The following is a 17,637-nucleotide window of genomic DNA, read 5'->3' on the forward strand; positions in this document are numbered from 1 at the left end:
CATTGACGATAAACACATGAAAAACAAACTATGACACTGAAATGATGTTAGGAGACTGGTTTTTAAACTAACATCATTCTACGCTGTCTAGAAGTCAGCTTTTCACCCCTGCAAAATTGTGTTTTGGTATTAGAGGGTTCGGTGAACAATGACAAATTTTGCATGTTGTCTTATAAGCTGCACCATGAGGCAGGTCAGGACAAAGTTTCTGCCTTGTCTGAATTTTATAGCTGCTTTTTGGCTTTTTTTTTTCCTCCCAAAACGAAGCCGACCTTTAAACCAAGCCTCTTGTTATTTTTGTGTGTGCATACATGCTTTTTGTCTGAAGCGTTTGTAGAACCAGTAGCAAAGTCTGAGGTTTTGGTTAAAGCAGGCAAACTGATTTCTTTTTGTCTTAATATTTACAGTTTATCTCAAAACTTTCCAGTCCCCATAATGATTATTTGCACTTTGTTAGACCTCATGCATGTCAGAACGTAGTCAGTTAGCAGGAGGGACTGAGCTGATAATCAGTCTTTGATTTTGTGCCTTGGTGGTGCGTAAGCGCAAGATATTAATGACTGCAGAAAGGTTAAACTTTACGTGTCTTCCTGTTTATCACAAAGGTACAGGGTACAAACAGAAAGCAGTCTTGGCAGGCAACAGGCTTGCAAAATCCATGTGCTGCTTATCCACAGTTGTGTTTGTACTGAAATTTGATTACCACATATGAAGGTAAGCATTTCAGAATCCCAAGGAATCTGAGGGGTAGCTCTTGATTCCCAACTGCAGCAGACTGTAGCTTGGGTACTTGGTCACCTCCTAGTAACGTTAGCCCAGTGTGAAAATGGTTTTAAAAGAAATAGACCTGTGCAGAGCTTCAAAAGATCATCTATTGAATTTTCCTTCTTAAAAGTAGGCACATCTATAACTAACCCGTGCTTAATAGATGCAAACTTGTTCTTAAAAATAATACAATAAAATCAGAAACTAATGTAGTTGATGCAGGTTCTGTAACCCATGTCCAGGCAATAGATTTCAATGTGTAATAATCCCAAGCATAAGAAACCTTTTTCTAACGTTAATTTAAGCTTCCTTTGCTGCATTTTAAGCCCAGGGCTACTACTTCTATTTACCAGGGATAGGGAGATGCTACCTTTCTCTTTTGCAGCAGCCTTGTAATATTTAAGGGCAAAACAAATTCATTTGTTTCTAGCTTTCCTCAGAGATCATGTTTTCTAGACCTTAGATCTTTTTCACAGCTCTCCTACAGACTGTTTCCAGTTTGCTCACATTTTTTGCATGAGGCCCAGAACTGGGCATATTCCTTGAGCTGATGCTTTCTGATCCTGAATAAAGTGGAGTACTTAACAGGTTTTACAGCTGTTATAGTTACATTTTTCAGTCATGATAGGATGTTTATCTTTTTGCAATAGTATGACAATGTTCTATGTATGAACCACAGTGCCAAGTATGGAGGCCCTTTAAGATATGTTGGAGCAGCTTGTCCAGCTCTAAATAGAGCAGTGAGCAGGCAATGGGAAAATGCCTGCACTGATAAGTTTAAACAACCTACTAGGCGATGGAGAGCCAAGAGAGCAAGGCGGCTGATGATGCTCCAGAAAGCCTCAAAGGTACAGAGCAACCATTCCCAGGGGAGGAGGCAAGGATAACTGGGATAACCGCTACATGACCTGCGGGTGGGTGGAGGACTTTTGTTCAGTGGACTTAACTTGTCCCTTCCTTTTCTTTGTTTATGGAATAAAGCTTGTTCAGAGGCTTTATTTTGGAGTGCCTGTAACATTTACTGCCCCTTCCTTCTTGTCAGAAGGAAGGACCACAGTTTACACCTCAAGGTCCTTCTTGCAGAGCTGCTAAGGAACAAGTGATTACACCAGCTCAGTAATGGACAAAATCCAAATGGTAGAGTTATTAGGAAAGGGCAGAAAACAAAGCAAAGCAGTGTTGTACCGCTGCATAATTCAGTGGCATCTGTATAGAGAATGGCCAAGTAGTTGAGGACTTGTCAGCCTGAAAGGGACAACTGCAGGTACACTCAGGGTGTGTAGGCATGAATAGCATGGGAGAAGATAGACAGGGATTAGTGGCTCACTGTCTTTTCCAGAAGAAGAACTAGGGGTCTCAAATGGCAGTGGTTGGGTGCACTGACCCAGGGTGGCCATTCTTCAGTATCAAGTTGTCTTCACCGTATTGTCTGATTTTCTTTTAGATCATTTCTGCAGTTTGTTAAGAACAACTTAATTTTTGACCTGATCTCTACAGTTAAAGATTTTCTTCTTGCAGCCATTTATTTTTTTGGCTCTTTTATTTGCTGATTTAGAAAAATAAGTATGTTGTATGTAGGATGGGGTTAATCCTTATTAATGCAGTTTCTTAAATGTTTCAGCTGCTTGAGGAATCTTTGAGCTGCTTGGATTTTTGACAGAGGATTAATGTCAATAAGAAATGTGAAATGAGGACATCACAAGCCTCCTCATTCCCTATGCTATCACACCATGCTGCTCCCCAGAGAAGGGACGCAAGGGAGAGACCGTACATCTAGGTCTCACTAGGGAAAAAGGAAAAGGTTAGTTTAGATTTTCTCTCCGTACTTTTATAAATGCCTCTATCAGAGCTAATTATTCAGAGCTACCCTGCTTTGGTTTGTATTTTGGCCATTTCATTAATAAATTTAGTATATTTTGTGCCTTCTGTCTAACTGTGGATGCTTTTGAGCATAAGCACAAAAGCGAGGGTAGAAGTCATGCCAGAACAAATAAGTCATTCTTTTGTGTGGTGTTTTTGGTTTGTTTTGTTTTTTTTTTTTTATAAAAAAGGTTTTTCGTGCCCTTTTACAAATGCGATGTGCAGGTTATGTACAACATGAGGTTCTGGCATCATTTGTTTTTTTCCCTTCAGCTTCCAGGTTTTTTTCACTGCTGATTCTCCCTAACTAAAGAAGAAACAGAAAGGCAGGGTGGCTTAAAGGAGGAGGGGGGGGGGGGGGGGGGGGAAGGAAGGAAATATCTGAGAAATAAGCCCCCAGTGGAGCTTAGTGGCTGCCAATCTGCCTTTCCTTTGTGTCATGATTTCTAGAAACATGGTGCCATCTTCTCCTCTACTCTTTCAGGGACTTGGCCTTCCTTCCTCCCTCCTTGTTATAGTCAAAGACTATCAATCGGTTTATTTTACTTTCTCTCTGGTCTAGCTTATTCTCTTCTACATATTTATGTATTAATTGCCTTGAAAGCAGCACATAGGAGTAGAGAGCAGATTCTAGTCAAGATTAAATGTCTGAAATTGTTCAACAGCTACTTTGATAGAGGCAGTGCTGGCCTAGGATTTGCGTGATATTTTGGGAAGTTGGCACTGTGGATGATGAATACCTCAGCACACATCAAAGAGGAGTGGTTGTGAATGGATCTGTGTATCAAGGACAGAATGGAAATGGTCAGAAAGCTTGGCTGGGGAGCTTCTGGCAGGCTAGTTCAGCATTCCAGGTAGAAGTGTTTTGGGGTCATAACTCTTCTTACTCATCAGGGAGAAAATAACTAGAAATGTAATTTTTTTGTTGCGTAAGCCAGAATCCACTAGGCGCAAATATATATCACACTTTCTTGTGTATATAGATTCCTGTTTAAGAATAGTTTTCTAGCAGCATACTTACTTTCGCTGTGTGCTGTGACAAATTGTGTTAAGAGATTTTACTAATGTCTTTGTATAAGAAATGCAAACTTCAGAGCTGGGAGATACAAGCCAGCAGTGTGCCCAGGTGGCCAAGAAGGCCAACGGCATCTTGGCCTGTATCAGAAATAGTGTGGCCAGCAGGAGCAGGGAGGTGATTGTGCCCCTGTACCCGGCACTGGTGAGGCCGCACCTCGAATACTATGTTCAGTTTTGGGCCCCTCACTCCAAGAAGGACATGGAGGTGCTGGAGCGTGTCCAGAGAAGGGCGACGAAGCTGGTGAGGGGTCTGGAGCACAAGTCTTATGAGGAGCGGCTGAGGGAACTGGGGTTGTTCAGTCTGGAGAAGAGGAGGCTGAGGGGAGACCTCATCGCTCTCTACAATTACCTGAAAGGGGGTTGCAGAGAGGTGGGTGTTGGTCTCTTCTCCCAAGTGACTAGCGACAGGACAAGAGGAAATGGCCTCAAGTTGCACCAGGGGAGGTTCAGGCTGGATATTAGGGAAAATTTCTTTACTGAGAGAGCAGTGAATCATTGGAACAGGCTGCCCAGGGAGGTGGTGGAGTCACCATCCCTGGAGGGGTTCAAGGAACGTGTAGATGTGGCACTTTGGGACATGGTTTAGTGGGTATGGAGGTGTTGGGTTGATGGTTGGACTTGATGATCTTACAGGTCTTTTCCAACCTTAATGATTCTGTGATCTATTTAGATATTACTTGCTGTTTTATTGGGGTATGTCATTCAAACTAGTGATTTTAGATGCTTGGCATTTCTCTCCCAAATCATGCAGGTCATAAGTGTGTGCCATAAGCACTGAAATTCATCTTTTCATGGCTGTCATGTGCTATGAGGTTGCATTATGTCTGTTCTGGAATTTGGGCTGGTGTAGAGAGGAAGTGCTTAAAATTTAAACCTGAAAAATCATAACTAGCTTTACCTGCTGTTTGCCTATAGAACACAAGCCTTTTTCACTTATGAAGCTGTGGTTGTTGGTGAAGCTCACCTGCCTTCAGGTCGCAGCAGCAGATGACTTGGGTAAAATGCAGCATCCCGTATGCAGCCTGCTCAGTAGACACAAAATTTAGTGTCGTTCAGAAACATTTACTTTTTCTGTTTGACAAACTCCCACACATTCTTTGGAATGTATTTTAGGTGCTCTGCAGAAAGCATTCCCATGGCCTGTTTGAGGCATATCCTGGTATTTCCTGAAGGGTCCTAGAATATGCCAGACATGCTTCAGAGCCAAGACAGAACAGCCATGCTCCTGGAGAGGTCTGGCAGACAATGTTTCCCTGTCACTGTTGGATATCGGTTCTGGCCTGCTCTGATTTACTGAGGTGGCAAAGCGCTTCTCATAGATCACGAGCTTACAGCATTCATGATTTCTTAATATTTCCAAAATGGAATTACCTTCAAGATTTATGGGAGCTAAATATCCTCTAATTTGCTCTTTTTTTTCCCATATGGATATAATATTTCCCCCAAAACTGTTCCTCCCCCCTCTTTAAATGAAGAAAAAGTATGAGTTAGAAGTCAGTTTCCCTGGCTCTGTGTACAATATTATTAAATATTACCAAATAATAATAGGTGGTCTAAGGCGATTGTATTCTTTGCTAGAAAAATCCCGTTTACTTGTAGCAAATACAGTAACAAGGCCAGTGCTCACTTCACCCTTCTCTTTGGGCATCACTTTGGTCACATGCAGAAGGGACACCACAGAGCATCAGATCAGTCCTGCTAATGCTTCAGCTGCTTTTGGGGACTCCCCTCCGGGCCCAGGGAGTCCCAGGAGGATCTGACTTTCCTCCTGGTTTTACCGGGAAGGTAAGGGGGAATCTGCATTAGTGAGACACACTCAATACTCCATGTCAGTGTACTGTAAACTGTCTTTTCCTGGTGTATGACTTGCAAATAGGCCAGTTAGTTGCATCTATAAATAATATCAGCTTCTGAGTTAGGCCTGACCTTAAAGCCTGTACCTTCTTTCTCGTGCAGTGCTCTTAAATAGGCAAACTGAACTGGCTAAGTTTTTTATTTACAGTGCACTACTTTGTAGCATTATTGTAGGGAATCCTCTTGATTCTTGAGAGGAGAATAAAACCTGCTTATATATGCATTCTCTGAAGAATCCAAGTTTTTCCTGAAGATTGCATGTCACAGCAGTAACTAGAGTAGCTCGGTGACCTAACAAACCAGCCCAAAGGTGCTGGTGACACTGAGGCAACGCAATTGTCCTTCACTGCAGGTGCTGCTTGGGGAGAATGGGGACCATTCTGTGGGCCCTGACTTCTGCTGTTAGTTCAAGTGGTAGCTGTAAAGGAAGAGTTGTGAACATTGTGCTGTAGCCATTCAGGTTATAAAAGCTCTTGCATTGTATGAGAATCCTGCAAAGATTCCTCCTGTTGATGTTGGAAGTAGGTGGAGATAACTCCTTGGAGACCCACCAGTGTAACATAATACTTACATTTCAGTGCACCAAGATGCTTGAAAAAACATGGAACTAATTTGTCAGGTTATTAGGTTTTTAGGATATTTTCAGAATATTATTGTGTCCTGTTCGTTCTCTTTTTTTTTTTTTTTAAATAGGCCTGTGGTTTTTTGGTTTTTACTTAAGATCTTCAGAAGCTGTAATATATCTAACACATCTTCCCCACATTTCCCCAGGTAAAGTTATATAGATCTTTTCATATTCTCAGCTCTGGAAAAACATTCCTTTCCTTCTAGATCAGCCATGTAATCTGCCTATCCTGCTTTTACGGTTATAGATGATCTTATTAAAGATTGCACGAGTGGATGTGAAGCAGTGTGCGTGGATGAGTTGGAGTCTACTGTTCTTGTTTCCTTAAATGCTCGTGGTCTCTCTCTTCCCCCTTCTGAGAGATTTCTGCAGGCTTTGGTTTACTGGGCATCTGTGATAGGACTGTACTAGGAGCAGTTTATAATTCAGAATTCATTGCATCCTTCCCTTACTGTGCTGCTATCTGAAATTGTTGCTCTGTACCTGGCTGTGGTGTAGTGTAGATGAGTTTATCTTAAATCAGGTAGTTCAGGTCCAAAAAGTAATCAGATTGCAGTAGCATAGAGTTGCGTGCTGACTGTAAAAACAACCTGAAGGGAGGGTTAAAACAGTGTTTTGCATCAATCCTGCTACCAGTACCTAGGTTAGCCAGGCTGTATCTATTTCAGATATGTGTACATTGCACTTGCAGTATGGCTGGAGTGGAGATGTACTGTCTGACTCTGAACATGCAGTACATTGCTTTCTTCATTTCAGTAACGTAGTGTGATTGATTTTGATCCAGAACATCCCTGCTACTGTTTTGATATGATTGAATGAAGAGATTTCTAATAGTATTAGCATATTTTCTAGCAGTGGTCTTGGTACGGTCAGAAATGGTCCCATATGAAAATTAATATTTCTGTTGTTTCTTTTGTTAATTGTTTCCTTCTATCTGGCCACTGTATTAATTGTTTCTAGAAGAGACAAATTTTTAGTAGCTGCTGTGTTTGTCTGTTGAGGATGTAATTAGAATAATGTATTCCCATAATGACACAGTTAAGAAGGACTAGTTCTCTCTTTTGTAAGTGATTTTGGATAGATTGCAACTGTTTGGTTTGGCAGGGACCTCTCTTGAATCATTTATATGTTAATGAATGCAGAAGAAAACACCTACATCTGTACTGAATTTCCATTCTGTGTAAACTGAGTGCTGCTTCATGATCTCCTGAACCACTTCCTTTCTTGCCTGTGTTATGATAGCTGCTCTGTGTGTGCATATGAGTGACACAGAAGCAGCCATGAGAGCAGATAACCCCAGCCTTGCTCTCCACACGCATTTGCCCAGTGCATTCACAGTTGCACAGAACAGCACACTTATATGTAATGAACAATATAAAGGCAACTCCGCACTCCTTCCTCACACGCTTGCGTAGACAGCACATAAATTGGCTCGTGCTTACAAAGCTGGAAGTAAAACTGCCTGAACTCTGGTTGCAATTCACAACTTACTGTAGCTAAATTAATAGCCAAACAATGATGGGGAAGTTCTAATCGTTGAGTGGAAGTGATTGCCAGGCTCACGACTTGGGTGTTTTGGATGTCCTCATGGCACAGAGTCTGACAGATTTGTTCCACTGCAGGTACCTTTGGGTAAAAGTAAAATCTTCCACATTACTGTATTGCCAGTGAGAATGTAGAAACAGCACCTAGGTATGGATTCTCTCAACTCCCTACAGAAATTTATCCTTCTTAGTTGAGGAGTTAATTTCTCTCTCATTTTGGTTTTCTCAGGTTCTCGAAGCCGGCACCAATGTTCTTGGATGATTCCTTCAGGAAATGGGCTCGTATCAGGGACTTTGTACCGCCTTTCGGAATTAAAGGACAAGGTATGAGAAAACTGTACAGCTGTTGAAAAAGAAGGTGGTTCTGCAGATGCTTGCCCCATCTTGTTTTTCTGTTTTGAAAGCCCAAGTCCCTTGGGCTCAGCTTTTTTCTCCTGTTCCAGAGAAGCATTGTACATGTAGGTCTCAGAAACCCAAAAGGGTTTTCACAGATGGAATGTGGAGGATGGTTTAGTACGTGGCGAGAGTCAGTGCAACAATGGCAATTTAGACCTACCACCACATTCTGGAAGAAGCATTTTGGCATTGACTGCTGTAGCTTGTAGCATCTTTGACAGCAGCAGAGAGAGTCCAAACTTATTTAAAGTACCTTTAAGTCAGTAATTCTGTAAAGAACAGGTAAGACTCCTCTTCTGAGTATGGAGCCTTGGGGTTGACCACTGATACAAATCTTCATTTTCTTTTCATAGCGTTTGGTTGTATAATTATTTTATAGTTGTGCTACTTGTGGACTTCTGTAACAAATAGGGAAAATCTGTCAGCTGCTTTAGTGATGATTTGTCCTTGTCCTCCAGCTGGAGTGTGGCAGCAGGGGCTGCGTCTTAGGTATGCTGTGGGAAAGCAAGAGTGGTGCTGGGGGTGACGAGATGGGAGTCAGTAGCCCAATCAGCAGGTGGTATATTTTGCGGGTGACACAAGCTCCTTGCTATCCTGCATGTGCCACCAAAGGCTTCTCTGGGTGAGTGGTGGTGGAGCAGAAGGCTTATGCTCAGAGCAGTCATTTGCTGCAGCCTTCCTGAAGTCTGATGTATTTGTTAAGAAGTGTTTGTGGCATTGCATCAACTTCCAAGATTTGTTTTACCCTGACAAACTCAAGATTACAGATGGCCCCCACAGGAATTGAAATACCTGGTAGAGAAAGGACTGCAGCCATAATAGGCTTGGATCTGTCTCTCTCCATGGAAGCAGGTGTGGCAGTTGTTAGAACAATCTGTGATCAAATCAAAGGCTCTACTGACAAATTTCTTTTGGCTTGCATCAAATCCTTTCTTTGTTTTGTATATGTCCATTCCTTGTCCAGTTGGTCTTTTGCAGCTCAATAGGCAACTAATTGCTGTCCTCTAAATCAGCCAGCAGTTTGCAGCAAAGAAATAACAATGGCAGCACAAGTGGAAGGCTGTGTTGACCGCAGGAGGGCTTGTCCCCTTCTAACAGATGCACAAGGTGTACAAAGCTAAGGCAAGCTACCTGACCAACGTGGAGGTGGGATTTGCAGATTACACGTGATGTCAGCTAGACCTAATAAAAATCATTCTGTTAAACTAAATCCAAATGGAGAAATTCACCAAAAGGGGGTGATGGAACAGCTCTTGGCAGCCTTCTCCCTGGGTTTGTTGCCAGCTTGTATCACCACTGCAATGTTATGTAAATCTGGTGTTTTATATTGGATTTCCTCAGTTAAAAAGAGAAATGAGAAATTGCCATTATTTAAATGGCTGTGAGCTGAAGCCATGGGATGGAAACCGTTGAATGGGTTATTTTATTTTTTTTTAATGCCCTCCTGGGACTGAATTTTGTGCCAAGTTTCAGTCTGGAGCAAGTTCTGTGTGTGGGAGGGTTGAATTATAAATCTCTGTAGTCCAGGATTTCTAATGGCCGTGCTGACAAGCTGTGAGTCCTAGCGATGCGAATGGCGCCCTTTCATGTTACACATCACTTGGAATTCTTGCATCAGTCTTTTCTGGCCGTCCCACGGGACAAGTTCTGGCTCAGCTGAGTGATTGGATGATGGGATCAGCACCTCATTAGGGCTTTCAGTCAGGGCAATCTAATGATATCCAAACAACTGACCCAGGCAGGCAGCGTGGAGCTCAGTCACGTGCTGGTGTGAGATGAAGGCTATCAGAGCTGGGATGTGCATGGGAAAAAGAGTAGTTGGGGTGGCTGAGAAAGTGTAGAGAGACATGCCTGTGTTGAAACAGACGGGGCAGGAGTTTTGCTCTGTGCATTAGGAAGCCCTGTGACACCATCAGCTGGGATTTCCGACATGTATCACGCTGGGAAAGGCGGTCGGTGTTTATAGACACCGACTGTAGCTGGGTTGGTAATGGAAAGATTTTGCTGAGAACTTTGGTGAATATCACCCGGTGTTTTCAAGTCACTGTGATCTACTCCAAGTGCAAAATGGCTTTTTTTGATGTGAAATAAGCTACAGGATGAACTCACTTTCAGTAATGCTGCATGTTCCAAGAAACTTCTAGAAACTAATCTGTGGTAGCTTGGAAGTACTAAAGTTATGAAATCAAGAGATTCGTAGCAGCTTGGAGGCTAATCCACCATTTCTGCTTTCTCTTTCTATTCTTCAGATTTTTAGCTAAGTTTTTCTTTGCTTTGTCTCAGAAAAAAACTGTAAGTCCTTTTTAATCCATCACTTGGTGTTTACTGGTCCAAGAAAGAAAAATTCCAAGATTGCAAGAACAAGTCTTGCAATCTTTAGGGGAAAGCAGCTTTTGAGGAGCATTGTCTACTGAGCTGCACTACTTTGGAGTAACACGTCTGTATAAATTACATGTAAAAGAGTAGAAATGGCTCAGAAATTTTCAGGGCAGGACTACTACTCTTTAAAGGCGATCATATCAAGGAGAAGGCAGTATGCTGATCATTTTGACACAGTTCATCAGGGATCTTCATTTTCTTCGAAAAGAATCCAATTGTAAAGACAGTTCTTCCATCTCCACATGCTAAAAAGTACTCAGTATAACACAGAATCATAGAATCGTTTAGGTTGGAAAAGACCTTTGAGATCATTAAGTCCAACTGTAAACCTAATGCTGCTAAGCCCACCACTAAACCATGTCCCTAAGAGCCTCATCCACACGCCTTTTAAATACCTCCAGGGATGGTGGCTCAACCACCTCCCTGGGCAGCCTGTTCCAGTGTCTGACAACCCTTTCAGTGAAGAAAGTTTTCCTAATATCCAATCTAAATGTCCCCTGGAACAACTTGAGGCCATGTCCTCTTGTCCTATCACCTGTCACTTGGGAGAAGAGACCAGCAGCCACCTCTCTGCAACCCCCTTTCAGGTAATTGTAGAGAGCGATAAGGTCTCCCCTCAGCCTCCTCTTCTCCAGGCTACAACAACCCCAGCTCTCTCAGCCGCTCCTCGTAAGACTTGTGCTGTAGACCCTTAACAGTGTTTCTTCATGAAAGAATGCTTGCTCCTCTTCTCCATTGATCATTTTCTGATTTGGCCATTAGCCCATGCAAGGGGGTTTTATGACCCGAGTGCTCCACTCTCTCCAAGACCATTTGCATGTAGAAGCCCTCAAGGTGAATATGGTTCTGAATATGTAAGTTTTTATACTTTCCTCTGAATGATGCTGGTTTTGAAATGGCCTATTGCAGTAGGAATAACGCCCATTCCCTGTCAGATTGGGAACTGCTGCTGTCGTTAGTTAACTACCATAGTGATTACTTATCTGCTAAATGAAAGAAGCAGAGGAATAAGCAGGTGGTGACCCTACTGCTTTATGAACGGGACTTTCTGAGATGAGGCACGCGGTAGGAAGTTTTGTGCAAGCTCTTTTTGAACAGTGGTCTCTGAGCGTCCCCTACAAGGTATTACAAATAGATGAAGAGGAGTTCATGAGGAGCAGTTGTACCTTTTTCTTAAACTGTCTTAAATGGGCAGAGAGTTTTAGTACATGTTGTACTTGTTGACTCTGCCTCTGTTCACCAAAGATCTGGACCAAGGATTGATCCTAATTACTTTATCCCAATCCCCAGTGACCTGGGACAAAAGTGGAGCTGAGAAGTGTCAGGAGTGTTGGAGCTGATACAGCAGATTGAAGGTGTCATTGCATTCATCACAGGCGTCTGTAGCCCTTTGTGGGAACTCTTGCTTTCTCTGTGTGCAGAGAATAGGGCAAGTAATAGATACGTCATATTTCTGAAGCGGTGTGAGTATATTAGGTTTTGACACCCCCAAGGATCACTACAAGTATCTAGTTTGGCCTTTTGTTTAACAGTGGCTCTAGGGTTCACCCGGTGACTTTTGCAGCGGGCTATGAATTTATGAGGTTATCTTTCAGAATCTGAATCAAGATTCTCTAAATGATGAAGAATGACCATGTTGTCAAACAGGCCACTGTCATATTTGACTGCACTTACTTTAAAAAATGCGACTGTTAGTGCCACGTTGAGCTTGTTGTCTCCTACTATGTGACTTGACGGAATCTAGAAACGGGATGTGCCACTGTAAGCACTTGGAAATGATGACTCCATCTCTTATTAATAAATAAAATGGTTGTCCTCCAGTCCTGAAGGCAGTTGAGCTCATTGTTCCAACAGGTTAACTCCCTGCCCTGCCCCCAAAAGAGGGTGGCTATATCCAGGCTTCCTATCAAGAAAGGTCACTGGCCTGTAATAGCCTGTGACCCTATGCATGCGTGAGAATTATAGAGGATGTTTGCTGGCCTCTGGTGAAAACCATCAGGGACTGTGCTAACACTTTAGTAGTATGGACTCATGTAGGACAGCATGGGCCCGTGCCCTGCTGCTGATTTATTTATTAGTGTGTATATAGCCAAAGCAAGGGATGTCATTCAGGAACATGATTTAATGAGTAAACTTCAAGAGTTGTCAAGAAGATCAGACTGTAACAAGAAGCTGGAACTCTAAAAGCTACAAATGTCAAGATGTTCTGTGGGGGACAGCTCAGGCTGCCAAGCACCCTCCTGTGTCCCAGGCTATTGTTTTGGCATTAACTGGGATGTTGGAGTGCCTCCTGTGTTTCACCATTTGTGAGGGTCTCATTTGCTTGTAGGAATTCTTCCTTCCCAGCACCCACCAAGCCTGCTCTTGCAGCTTTTTCAGTGAAGAGCAAGGAGACTGCAGCAATCTCAGGCTTTTAAATGAGTTACATGGAGTTTTTTTAATTGAAATTTCTTCTTTGCACCCTTTTCTAGCAGTGCTTCTATCAGTGTAACTTATGGAGGTATGAATATGCACATGCTGTCCATATTGTTGCAGAGATCCTCTAGCATGTGCACTGCTTTCAGGGTTAAATTTGTCAATGAATAAGCAATGGAAAAATTGTTTGTAGTGTTAGTGAGATTATTAATCCCAGAGGGCCTCCTCCCCAAATTTACCTCTGTAGCTAAAGCAAAAGGAAAGAGTTATTTGGAGAAGGGCAACAAACAAGACTGGAGAAATACCTGACTATTAATAGAATTTCTCAGTACATGTGGCTTAAAGAATATAAAAGGCTTTCTTATGAAAGAGTAGCTAGTATCTGGCATCCTCTCTGTGTAATGAGGATGGGAGAGTTGCTGCAGGTTTTTTTTGAACTTAAATGAAAACATATGGCACAGCATACACTAAAGAAATAAACAGATATGATCCATGTAATATCTCTTCTATGCATTTAGTCAGTAATTGTGTCATTGCTTAGCAGTAATTATAGGTCTTCACTTCTACCTTTGTTCCTGCTAGATTGTTTTAAGCAGAGAGGCTGCTTTGTTGGCCCTGAATCAGTTTGTCTTTGAAGGTGATATTTATTTCTTAGGGAGTGACTGTCTTGTCACAATCTCAGAATTTGCCTCCCACCAGGAATCTACGAAGCAATTTCTCCCCCACGGTGATAAGAGAATATTAAGAACATGTTTGAAGTGCTACAATTTTATCAAATGTAGTATGTACTACTGGCCAGAAGACTTCATATTTTCATCTGATACAAGAGGGGCATCTGGAATTGGTGACATATTCAGTGACAAAGAAATCAAGTCTTTGCCCAGAGCACCAATGCTGATAGATGTATTTTGCAATGGTTAATTGTTCTTGTACTCTGTTTTATTTGGATGTTTTCTTTTGTTTAGTGCTTCTGGGAAGAACCATGGTTCAGTGCTGCTTAGCAGTGGTTTCATTAGTCTCATGGGGGAGAGGTCATTCATCTTCAGTGAAAATGTTGAGTTTTCAGGCGTGCAAAAGTTGGCATATCAAAATGTTATCAGGAGAAAATCTCTTCTCTTTTCATGCATGTTCCTTTCTTGTCTAGCCTTTTCTTCCACATCAACTTTCTTGGCATGAGCAATACTTTATCTCTGAGAAAACATATTCACTTGGACATCACAATTGAAATTTACAGCTGACCCAAAGAAAAACTATCAGAAAAGTAGGTCTTTTCCAACCTACTCTTCCCGCGCTTTAGAGAGGCTGGAGTACCATAGGCAGACACCTTCCCTACATTTGACTGGGTCTGCTTGATAATGAGGTGTCTCTTTTCTGCTTTAATTCTCCAATCTTGTCCTTGTTTTATTAGCTGTACTCTGTTGTACAGATGATGTTCCTACTGTGAGCATTTTTTTGTTCTTCGTGTGTTCTTCCTTTGACAAATAAGCAAGAAGCACAAGCATATATAGCCATTAGTTCTGTTCAGAGTAGGTATTAACACAAGATTGTTGTTTCTTCTTGAGTTTGAGGCAGATTTCTGAACTACTTTCCACTAGAATTTTACATTTGACCAAAATTGGTCATAGTTGCCATTATCACATGGGAATATAGCTATAAAAATGCTGCTGTTTCCCCAGGGAATCTAGCTGATTTTATAGCCTCAAGAAATTAAATGAGAGGTTTGAAGGGAAAAAAATTAAAAGTTTCAGAAGAGGTAGAGCATCAGCTTTTCATTACTGAATAAAGCCTCTAAAGGGAAGTTATATTGTGAATTTCGAAGTTAAATCAGCTCTCACTCTTGAGCTCTCTTGATGAAAGTACAACCCTCCAGTGCAGTCCCTTATTTCAATCAAAACTGATGCTTTGCTGTTGAATGTGCTTAAAGAATAGTCTTTCTCCCAACCCACTGAGAAGGGAGAGGTGCACCAGGGAGATGTCAAACCTCAAGTTTGCAGTTAATTGGGTGACTCCATATTGGAGTTCTTCCCAGAATTGTTGAAGTGCAATTGAGACGTGGATATATTCCTATCTTTTACCTCCTAGAGGGAAGAGCAGGTCTTCTCTGGCTGTTGTGTTTTGAAATGCCACATCTTAATGCTTCCACAAGGGTCCGGAGAATTAGAAATCACTGTAGTAGTTATTGAGTTTTTTGGCCTTGAAGACATTGCCTGGTCACCTGTGAAGGGGCATCAAAAATGCAGCAACAAAAGGAAGAACAGCCCTCTATAACAACTGGATTTATTTTCCTGCTTGTCTTTGGGCAGCACATTGTGAGTCTTTCAAGGTCCATTTTCATTTGGCGTGAATTAGCCTGTTTCTACAGGCTTTATTGCTTCCTGTGCATCAGACTTGAGTTTGAATCAAAATGGTTAATGCATGGTTATTGCAAAATGTTGCCCATTTTTTTGGCATAATTGTTTTTTAAATTAATGTTCCAACTTTCCAAGCCCTGGGATTATGTTGGGAACTAAGCTTGTATTCTGAAAAAACAAACTCTTGGTTGTGAGGAAAAGCTTGAGAAAAAAAAAATCCCTGAAGGCTCCAAAACGACGATGTAAATCAAGAGTCCAAATGTTATGTATTTTATTTATATCTTGTTATAAAAAAAGGCTTTAAGGGCTTTCTGGAGCTTACATTTAACACATACCAGGTTTTCCTAAAATTGTTAGGGGGAGGTACCATGCATCTTCAGTCTTTCTTTTTTTTCTTTTGTTTTGTGTTTTGTATCTATGCAACACTATATGCATGTTGTCTTAATACCCTTAAAAATCATGAGTGGAAGTATTGCGATACTGGAAGTAGTGGCAATTTTAAGTCCTGTTGTTAGGAAGCTGTATCTCAAGTAAACCACCTAAGCTGGCACAGCTAATGACCTTAAGAAACCATTCACTTGTATTTACTCACAAGAGCTGATTTGGGGACAGATTTCTGCAGTTTGTAGTTAACTGTCTTTGAGAGCCAGTCCACGTGTTTGCAATTTGCTTCTAAGTTCTGGAAGTCTTTGTAGCTTCTTTTCTCCTAACCTCATAAAGTTAGCTGATCAATGAAAAGAAGTGGTGCAGGGAATTTCAGACTCATTTTGATATCTGTTGAACTCACTGGATTCACAGCTTCACTAAAATACAAATAACATTGTCTGTCTACAGCTAGACATGGTGTTTCTGGGAGAGAGCTGGTGGACAGAATATGTGTGGGACTTGGGCCCTTGGCCTTGTGCTGGGCACCAAGGTGGCAAATCCTTCTGTAAAAGGTCACTCCTCAGCTCCCGTATGGGGTGAGAGCTTAAGGGAAAAAATGCTGAAGAAGGAACTTAACACAGAGCTGAACTTTCTGGTAGTATAAAAAAAAAAAATGTATGCACTGGGTTTGTGCTTACAGCTTGTTTGTAAATATTGCGATTTGTTTAATCCATAGCATTGATAGTGTTTAGCTTACTTTCCCCACAAAGCTGACACACACGTGGCATTCTGTTATCATGGGACAGGGACCCATATGCAGAGGAGACAGGTATGCTTCGGAGATGTCTATCAACCTCACTGTAGTCAGTGTATTCCCAAAAGCTGAAGCTGATGCCCAGTGCCCTGCAGAAGTGCTGGCTAGAGGTGTGGCAGCTGGGTGACTAACTGTGGAGGTGGGCACTGACCACGGCTCGCAGGGCAAACACGAAGAACCACAGCAGCACAGTTCCCTTACCCTAATGCGTAGTATTCAAATACTGCTTGCAATAAGGACATGTAGACTTGTTGATTTTTGAGGAACATGGCTGGTATGGACAACTTGAAAAATTACAGCCTCTTCTTTTGGCCACTTGAGAGTGCATGAACAGCTCAATTTGCCTACTTTCAAGGCAGGCAGAAGGTAGACCATGTGAGATGCTTGCAGTAAGCCCTGTGGAGTGGAAAGGTCTCCCATCTTTTTTTAATGATACAAGCAAGAAGCTTATGCATTAGAAACAATGTTAAGTGTTGTTGACATTTACAGTGAAGGTCTCCACTCCTCCACATAAATAACAGAGAAAAAGGCTAGAAATGAGACTTAGGCTGGTTCTCACTGTGTGGTCACTGCCTGCCTAATTTCTAACTATTTACTTTTAGTTTTTCCAAATGTCTGAAAATTTCAGGGTCAACCTGAAGTCAAGACATACTTGTGTTCAGAGAAATTATGCAGTCCTGAGCTGCTTTTGAATCTCTTGATGTTATAAGGCAAAGCGGATGGAATATGTCATGATAACTCAGGGTTCTTAGATAAATGTAGTCAACTCCTCCTCTAGATGGGAGGAAAATGTACAGAGGCTTCTTGCTTTGTTTGTATAGTAATAGTGTGTGCATAGTGGTTGATAGATGAATGGGTTAAGTAATCTCCCGCTCTCCCCAATAATCTAAACTCTCCATGACAAGAAAAAAATGTAATAAACAAACTCTGGCTGCAGAAGACTGCAGTAGATTGCTTGCCCTGGTGATGTGTTCATTATGTAATAATGGGAGAAAGTGAGGGTGAAAATGCAGGGCATTGGTGTAATTTTCCATGAATTTATTGTTAAAGGATGGTAGCAGATCCATGTGAAGAACATGTAAGCCAGAGAGCTATCTGAAGACAAAATCCTTTGCAAAGGGCTCCTTATCTAGGAGTCAAAGGCCTTACTCTGTTCCCAGTTATGTCACTTGCTTGCCTTGTGACCTTCAG

The 17,637-nt window shown here is 41.8% G+C and overlaps 1 protein-coding gene across 8 annotated transcripts in view; it reads left to right on the forward strand.

Annotated features, from left to right (window-relative positions):
• ST3GAL3 (ST3 beta-galactoside alpha-2,3-sialyltransferase 3) overlaps window positions 1–17,637 on the forward strand; it is a 187,983-nt gene that overhangs the window by 106,451 nt on the left and 63,895 nt on the right. For all 8 annotated transcript variants that reach the window (XM_059821769.1, XM_059821770.1, XM_059821773.1 and 5 more), the window contains one exon: window positions 7,955–8,049. In XM_059821769.1, coding sequence (XP_059677752.1) covers window positions 7,955–8,049 — 95 coding nt within the window. The remainder of the gene's footprint in view (window positions 1–7,954; window positions 8,050–17,637) is intronic.

The sequence above is a fragment of the Gavia stellata genome, chromosome 10 (genome assembly GCF_030936135.1).
Source record: "Gavia stellata isolate bGavSte3 chromosome 10, bGavSte3.hap2, whole genome shotgun sequence".
NCBI lineage: Eukaryota > Metazoa > Chordata > Aves > Gaviiformes > Gaviidae > Gavia > Gavia stellata.